Source organism: Triticum urartu, chromosome 4, assembly GCF_003073215.2.
Source record: "Triticum urartu cultivar G1812 chromosome 4, Tu2.1, whole genome shotgun sequence".
Lineage (NCBI taxonomy): Eukaryota > Viridiplantae > Streptophyta > Magnoliopsida > Poales > Poaceae > Triticum > Triticum urartu.
The window spans coordinates 578,022,884-578,031,703 of NC_053025.1; the positions used below are offsets into that span (position 1 = coordinate 578,022,884).

Below are 8,820 nucleotides of genomic sequence, written 5' to 3' on the forward strand. Positions count from 1 at the left end.
ACCATGTGTGACAACTGCTCGCCCCTACTCCGTGAGCGCGAACGTGTGTGTAATCAACTTTAGTTGCCATGTGTAATTAACTGTAGTTGCTATGCCTGCCATGTATCATTGAATATAGGAACCATGTGTAACTAATTGAAGTTGCCACGTGTGATCAAATCATAGTTGCCATAGTTGCCGTGTGTGATTAACTAGTTGCCACATATGCACACCTGTAGTTGCCGTGTGTGGTTAAACCATAGTTGCCATGTATGGTCAACCATAGTTGTCATGTGTGATTAACTAGTTGCCACATATGCACACCTATAGTTGCCATCTGTCACCGTGTGAGCGTCCTGTGGGCGAAGAGCAGTTTCGCCCACACGTTCGGGCGAGCGTCTTGTGTCCGTTCGGAAGAGGAGCGGCCATACATATGGCACTAAGGGCATGTACAATGGTGCTATCTTAGGAGTGCCCGTAGGATAAATGTTGAGATGGAGGAGAGAGAAATTATAAGAAAAAGTTTGTCTTCTCTTATTTAAGAGATGATTTCTTAACACAATATGTCACACCATGTTTTTAGAAATAACTAGTTATTAAAGATAAGACCGACTAAGAGATAACTCATTGTAGACATATTTTTATTATCATTTCTAAACTACATACAAGATTTAAGATAAGACTATCTTATCACGTGCCCTTAACTCCCACACGAAGATGGGTGCTCACGTGGCAATCCACCGAGATGGCAACTACTTCAAAATTCGTGCAAATGGATCAAGCGTCATCAAATACGTGTGGGCGTGTTGATAAATGCCACACGTGCGAGCGTTATGGCAGAGATATGAAGGGATATAAATGCGTACCTTTCAGGGTTTGAAATAGTGTGAGAAGCTACTAGCTAGAATTAGTGTTTTTTCCGTGGAGTAATCATAAATAAAAACGATAGGGTTCAAAACAAGTGAAACCTACGGCACTGTCACTCACACACAAAAAAAGAAGCCTCCCATACTGACGTGGAGTATGTAGCAACATTTGGAAGGATACAAATTGTCGTACTACTCCGTTTCAATGAATAAGGCACATACATACTATAAATTTCAACTTTAACCAGGTATTAAACCAATAATATATAGTTATGTAACCTAAATATCAAAGTCAGAAAATTAGGGCATCAGTCGGACTGGATAAATTTGACCCCTCAAACGTCCATGAACGCGTCTGTTCATTGTCCGGGCGTGTCTGTTCCAAGTCGCTATTTGTCTGTGCACATATCAAGGTTCCTCAGTTTTTCCCTATACGGCTGATCACGTGCATGTCATTGATGGGGATGGAGAGAGAGGAAGAAAAGAAAGATAAAGAAAGAGAAAACATGATACGTGGTGCGCCAAATCTCATGTGGCAACTGACCGAACACGCCGGACACTCCTCATATTGCCGCTTATATGGGTTGAGTATGGGGAGTGTGAGACGGCCCGGATGTTTAGAGAGGCTTTGAGTGGTATAGTTGGGTCAACCTTTTCCTTCTCTTACGTGTCCGACCAGTGCTCCTACGGCCACCCGATCAATTTAGCGAGTCCGGCTATAGTTGCTCTCATGGCACCATAGCTCATAGGCTGATATAGCTTCAGAGGAAGTTCTACTGCAACTATGTTTTCAACTATTTTCTTTGTGGGCTATCATCTGAAAATGTTCATGTTGAATTTTTTTAAACCAAAATTGGCAGGCACGGGTCCGTTGGGTTGAAGTTAAATTTCATAGTCCATTTGAGTGTCGAGGAAACCACCGATTTTTTTTCTTTCGAAATGGAGGTTCTTATTAATTATTAAGCAAAGTAAGTAATAAAGACAAACACAGCTAAACCATTACAAGACCGAAAATAAACACCTATGATTAAGCCTATTTCCCGCTTAGCAACGTCATAAGAAGGAATAAGCATGCTTGCGCCGTCACGTCCGGCCGAAGACGGCCATGATAAGAATTGTCAAGGCCGGAGTTATTTAGTATCTGCGAACCGTCAGGAGTACATTGAAGGGTCATATATATATGCATGGAGACCCAAATAGAGAAATCAAATTTATCTATCACTGCGACCATATTATGCTGAGTATATACGTATATATTTCTTGAATTAACCGGCCGAGAGTAAACTAAAGCAGGCAGGCAGAGCCCTGGTCTCCCCCCCAAAACCCTGAATTGATCGATAGCGCACCGTGTTAAGTTGGTTGGCTGCTTCCACACCGCGGTGACAGGGAAAGAATAGTCCGCATGCATGCAGCTTGCTACCACGGGTGAGTGGTGACAGGACGTAGCAACAACCGAAGGACTAGATGGGGTTGAAACTGAAAGGAACATTCGGCTGGCGACGGGACAAGACAAGTGAGATATAGCCATGTAGGGATATGTACGCGCCCAGCCAAAAATGGGCAGGCACGGGGGTCCGGTGGGTTACACTTACACTGTTACACAGTATTGTTCTCCGGTCCGAAATAAGTTTCTTCCGATCCAGAGTTCCAGATGATCAGCGGAACGAGATGGAGGGGCCGGCTTGACACGGTCATGCATGTGCATGAGTGAACCCATGATCTTTGCTCTCTAGAAATTAGCTGTAACAAAGATGCGACCGAAAAGGACATGCCCAGTTTACGGTCGGTGGTGATCAAGTGTACATGCTGCTACGTGTGGTTTTATATTTATCTTTTTTAATAAAAGGTATATTATACTATTATAGAAATAGGCTTTCGTCCCGCTTTATAGATAAATCACATATTCAAGCATCTAAAATACATAAAGGTAGCAACAAACCACGCACGTCACCAGGGCCGTCTCCAGGAATTCGGGGCCCCGGTGCGAAATGCGAAATGGGGCCCAAAATTTAGCAAAAAAATTCATTGAGTCTTTCTTAGAATGAAATAGTGTAGCAGAGGAGCACACAACAAAAAATTAGTACTACAATTAGAAATTAGCATACGGCTAGTGTGATAATCCTATTAATTTTGATTAAAACTAAGTGCATGCCTAATCGAGTCAATGGATATGACAGGAAGATATCAAAAGAACAAGAAAGAGAATGATTGTAACAAAAAAGTAATAACCCTAACTAGTTTTTCGTTCATCTATTTTGATCCCAGACTTATGGCTACGACTTACCTTGGAAAATATACCTGTGGTCAGAGACTGCTGCAGTAAAGAAACATGCGCTGTTGGCGATAGCGATTAGGCCCATTAGCGTAACTAGCCTGCCTTGTTTTTCTACTTGCTCTCTTACAAACAGGCCGAAAGGGGAGTAGATAAATCAATACTGGGCCAACAGAGGGTCTGTTGGCTGGGTATTAGGGCACCGTAACGAAGGTTCCGCTTCTTGTGCAAGGTTTGCTCCAATTAAACCGGATCGAGCGAGCCAGCCGAAAAAGGCAGCAAACCAGCGCATGAACCGCGACCGTTACATGGTTTTTCCTTCGATCGGGGCCCCTACGATTTCGGGGGCCCTGTGCGATCGCACCGCTCGCACACCCTTGTCGACGGGCCTGCACGTCACACACAATACAATACAACCGAAAGAACGAGAAATGTTCTGCTGAGGGCAGCATAGGAAGAAAACAAAACAAGGCAGGTACAACCCCTAGAACTGTACTACTCCTTCTATACATCAGTATCTAAACAAATCTAAGACAAGTGATATGGATTGAAGGGAGTAAGCTCAATGGTCAAGTCCACATATATTTGTATGTTCGGCGTCTGCTTGGTTCGACGTGCCCCGTACGTTGTAGCAGAGATATTTTGCAATATATTTCAATGAGATGAGATTGTAGGGAGCATGAATATGGAGATATAATATGATGACTAAAACTTAAAATACATATGATTTATCATGCTTGATTATTCTATAGTTGTAAAATATCTATTATATAGCATAATAAATGAGAATTCTCATACAATTTTGCATGTTGAGGTGAGTTTTTTCTGCATGGTTGTATGTTGTGCTGGAACTTTTATCCATGCATGTTGCACGTTGAGGTGGCAAGCTTACATATCGAGAGAAACATTAGTGAGGCTAGCTATTTCGATGTAAGAAATAAATTTTATCACCCGCACCATTCTCAAGCGAATGTTGTGCTCCTCTTCTCTCTCGTTTTACTTGACCTAACCGAAGATGGAAGTTGTGTCGTAGCTCGCATTTGATTGCTTTGATGTGTTCCCCCAAACATAGAGGTGGGCCAAAATGGCAGTAGCCCAACAGTAATGACCAAGCATGCCACTAGGCGATGGCACTTATGTCGAGTCGGCCAAGGCAAGGCTAACGGGAGGAGGGGAACGATAGTGGCGGCGATACAAAGGTCAATGAATACAGAGAAATAAGACGATATAGGATAAAAAGGGCAGCCAATAGACATATGAAATAACCTTGAAGTGCACCCATATTTAAGATCATATGTACCCGCAAAAAAATAAAAAATATTTAAGATCATATGAGAGGCAAAGAGAACAATGGTAAACAATACGAATGTACGATGGATACGGTCATACTTAGAAAGAAGACAACATAAGTTAGAGGAAGGAGACGATAGAAGAAAGATAAAAGCAGATGACAGATTGAGGATAGAGCACTGTGAGGTGGAACGGTTGGATAAACGCCCATTTTACCCAGTGGAGCTATGCACTCTAGCATTTTGTGCGGTAAGCAATATAATGCTTCCAAAAATTATACTGGAACACAGGTATACTGCATGGCATTTTGTGCGTATGCTTGTATGTACTGCTGCCCCCACCCTGGGCCTAGCTTGCTCTTTCTTCTCTAGCTACGTTTCAGCAAAGAAAAGTAGATTTTCTAAGAGACGCAGTGGGAAGCTCACGTGCTCAAGAGCATCCCTAATCCTATAAATACGCCAACCCTTGTTCTCGTCGACACACAAGACACAACACAACACACAAGCCCTCCGCAAAGCTTAACAGCACCTCACGCTCTGCACCCCTTACGCCCGCAAGAAGTCGCCACAGCCCACCCATCCATCGAGCACCTCGCCACACAAACAGCCAGCTTCATCCAGCACCCCGGGTCGACGGCCATGGCGCAAGGACAAGCAGCACGGGCCACGAGGGAGGCCGTGCCTCCGGTGTCCCGTGTGGCCATCATCGGCGGCGGGATCAGCGGCCTGGCTGCGGCGAAGCAGATGGCGGCCTACGACCCCGTGGTGTTCGAGGCGACGCCGTCCGTCGGCGGGGTGTGGAAGCACTGTGTCTACCGCACCACGCGGCTGCAGACGCCGCGCCCGGACTACGAGTTCTCCGACTACTCCTGGAAGAACCGCGACGACCCGTCGTTCCCGACCCACACCGAGATCGTCGACTACCTCGAGGGCTACGCCGACGAGTTCGACCTCTGGCGCTACATCTCGTTTGAGTCCAAGGTGGTGGACATCAAATTGCTCGGCGGCGCCGAGGCCGGGTTCACCGAGCTGTGGAGTGGCACCGGTAAGGCTCCGCTCCGGGGCAAGCCCATGTGGGAGGTCGGCATCGTCACCGGCGACTCCAACACCGTTCAGGTACCAATATATACTTTGACATGTTTTGCATGCTTGTTTCGAGATAATTTGTATTCAATCGATCTCACGCGCACGGTAATCTGCAGTATTACAAGTTCGAGTTCGTGGTGATGTGCACGGGGAAGTACGGCGACGTGCCGCGGATGCCGGTGTTCCCGCCGGGGAAGGGGCCGGAGGTGTTCAAGGGGACGGTGATGCACTCGCTGGACTACTGCAAGCTGAGCGAGGAGGAGACCGTTGAGCTGATGCGAGGCAAGAAGGTTGTGGTGGTTGGGTACAAGAAGAGCGCTATCGATCTAGCCAACGAATGTGCTCAGGCAAACCAAGGTGCGTAAAAGCATACTCCTCCTAGCTATGCATAGGAAAGATTTAACTTGGTTTGAACCAAAATTCTCCTAAAATATGGACAAAATTCAACATGGAACTACGCATGAAACTAGCAGCTAGCCAAGGCAGATAAGCCATCGTACTCGTGTAAACGCGTGTATACGAGGAAATCGTAGAAAAATAATATGCCAAGCATGTTCACACAGAGCCGAACAAAACAAAAAACAGGATACTAATAAATATTGTGAAAGCGCCCCATCATTCGATGAAGTGGATGTCTGAATAATGCATAACCATATTTGGTGACATATGCCTTGGCGATTTGGGAGAGTCGGAAACTCTGTTCCGGAAAAGGTCACTCTTGTCCTAACCCTTTTTTTTTGACCTTGTCTCAACAGCCTATCCTAGCCTAGGCAGGTCTCTTGCATTTGCATGTTCAATGTACACTAGACATAATTAGGACAGTGCTCATGCATTGGCTCTTAATACGTTATCATGTACGGTAGTGATTTTTTAGCGACAATTACCACAATGCATTGTCTGTTAAATGTTGTGTCCAGGTGATATTGCATTTAATTTATTTTGGAACCATATTTACATGTCCATCTTGTTGCCTCGTTATGGAGAGAAAGGAAAGGGTAAAAATTAGGAAAATAAGTCACACCAGGTTAGAGCATTAATTACAGTACATGCAAAAATAAGTTATTCTTCACTAACAAATAACCCCCTCTCTCTTCTCTTTAAATACATTGCCAGCTAGGTATTTTACCTATCATACCGTAGACAAACATCAGGACTGTCCTTACTACTTGACTTTTCAACGTTCCTAGCTCCATGCATGAGCAATACTATATACTACTAGACTAGAACACACCAGTTGGGGTCAAAGAAAATTCTACGCGTCACTCAATCATATATGTACCAAAGTGTTTGCATGTTTGACTAGTAGTATAGCAGATTTGCAACAAAGATTATCTGCCGATCCAAACGAACCTTCCAAACTAGATTGTCCGCACGCATCACTCGTAGTACTAGCTAGTGGCCATGGCGTCCTAACGACCTGACTTGAGTATACATTTCAACAGTTCCTCAAAACAATAGTATAATCAGTGCTGGTACCGAACAGCCTGACGCTTGACCCGGCTAGTCATCTCTCGATTTAGAGCTCCTGAAATTAGTAGTAGGAGCAACTGGCTGTGTCGAGATTCCGTCGCGGAAACTAGAACTAGATCGAGATAAATGTTGACATGAATCGATCGATTAACCGATTGCGTTTGGTTGCTTGTTTGCAGGCGAGGGAGGGCAGGCGTGCACGATGCTGGTGCGGACCCTGCACTGGGTGGTGCCGTCCTACTCCATCTGGGGCTTGCCGTTCTTCCTCTTCTACTCCACACGCTTCTCTCAGCTCTTCTACGAGCGGCCCAACCAAGGGCTCTTCAGATCCCTCCTCTGCCGCCTCATGAGCCCACTGGTATGTTTTGACTCACACCGTGAAACTTGTACACGACACACATGCACGTATATGGGAAAAGATGTACGTAGAAGCGTACTATACGTTTGAACGTACGTAATACTCTACATCGGGACTCAAGAACATCCACGTGTGCATGCTCGAGACGTACCCCTTAATTTGTCACCGTCAACAAGAACATTACTGCACGAAGCAGACCAGCATGCACATCTCAATCTTGACAGCAACGTCTTGTTCTTTGAATTTTTGTGGTCAGCGGTCAGGGGTGTCGAAGTTCATCGAGTCGTACCTGTCGTGGAAGCTGCCGCTGGGAAAGTACGGTCTGACGCCGGACCACCCCTTCGTCGAGGACTACGCCAGCTGCCAGATGGCCATCCTCCCGGAGGGCTTCTTCGACATGGCGGACCGTGGCCTCGTACGCTTCAAGAGAGCCTCCGCTGGGTGGTGCTTCTCCGAGAACGGAGTCGTCCTCGACGACGGCACCAAAGTGGAGGCGGACCTTGTCTTCCTCGCCACCGGCTTCGAGGGCAAGGACAAGCTCCGCGAGGTCCTGCCAAAGCCCTTCCGCGACCTCGTCGTCGGCAAGTCTTCCATGATGCCGCTCTACCGGTACGTGCGATTATCTTTTGCTCCAACATATATGCATCGATCGATGCTGATGTACAAATTCCTTTTTGCAGTGGCACGATCCACCCGCTCATCGCGAACATGGCGTTCGTGGGGTTCGTGGAGAGCGTGTCGAACCTGCACACGTCGGAGCTGCGGTGCCGGTGGCTGTCGGGGCTGCCGGAGGGGCGGTTCGAGCTGCCGAGCGTGAAGGCCATGATGGGGCACGTCGCCGGCGAGGCCGACGCCATGCGCCGCACCACGCGGTTCTACCGCCGCCACTGCATCTCCACCTACAGCATCCACGACAGCGACGGCATGTGCGCCGACCTCGGCTCCGCCACGCTACGTAAGGGCAACTGGATCGCCGAGCTCTTTGCGCCATACAACAACAAGGACTACAAGGAACAGTAACTCATACTGCAGTGTATAATTCAACTTCTACGTCCCCTGTAGCTTTTTTGTGGACGTAACAATCGGATCTATATATGAGCATGCAATAAAATAAACCAGGTTTTTGGATGCGGCTAGGACTTAACCAAGTCTCAAGTCAATTGACACAACATGTAAAAAAATAAAATAAAAAACTGAAAAGAGCAATTAGCAAGACTGTCTTTTAATAATCTGGGCCCTCCCCAGCCCCAATCAATTAAGAAATAAATCACCAAGGTTATAACATCATCCAGACCAAAGAAAACGAAAAGAGTGTCTACTCATCAAAAGTTAGATCACATTTTAATGCAAATCACCAACACAACAAAGTTCAGACAACGGCCAACAGCAGGCCAGGGGGGTGTAACGTACTGAGGGATCTAGATCTGGAGGTAGGAGGAGGGGATGAGAGGGAAACGGCGAAGAAAGGGAAATTGTATAGATAGAGGAGAGGTCAGGAAG

General features: G+C 46.4%; 1 protein-coding gene across 1 annotated transcript; it reads left to right on the forward strand.

The window, feature by feature from the left end:
- The first annotated feature begins 4,905 nt into the window (after nucleotides 1–4,905).
- Nucleotides 4,906–8,448, forward strand: LOC125554221 (probable flavin-containing monooxygenase 1). The gene is made up of 5 exons (XM_048717805.1): nucleotides 4,906–5,522; nucleotides 5,609–5,849; nucleotides 7,142–7,320; nucleotides 7,577–7,929; nucleotides 8,001–8,448. The coding sequence occupies exons 1-5, from the start codon at nucleotides 5,046–5,048 to the stop codon at nucleotides 8,338–8,340; spliced, it is 1,590 nt and encodes a 529-aa protein (XP_048573762.1). The 5' UTR covers nucleotides 4,906–5,045; the 3' UTR covers nucleotides 8,341–8,448.
- The last annotated feature ends 372 nt before the right edge of the window (nucleotides 8,449–8,820 follow it).

Coding starts and splice junctions, on each gene's coding strand:
- LOC125554221 (XM_048717805.1), top strand. CDS start 5,046: ATGGCGCAAGGACAAGCAGCACGGGCCACGAGGGAGGCCGTGCCTCCG. Junction 5,523..5,608: donor GCGACTCCAACACCGTTCAG/GTACCAATATAT, acceptor GGTAATCTGCAG/TATTACAAGTTCGAGTTCGT. Junction 7,321..7,576: donor GCCGCCTCATGAGCCCACTG/GTATGTTTTGAC, acceptor TTTTGTGGTCAG/CGGTCAGGGGTGTCGAAGTT.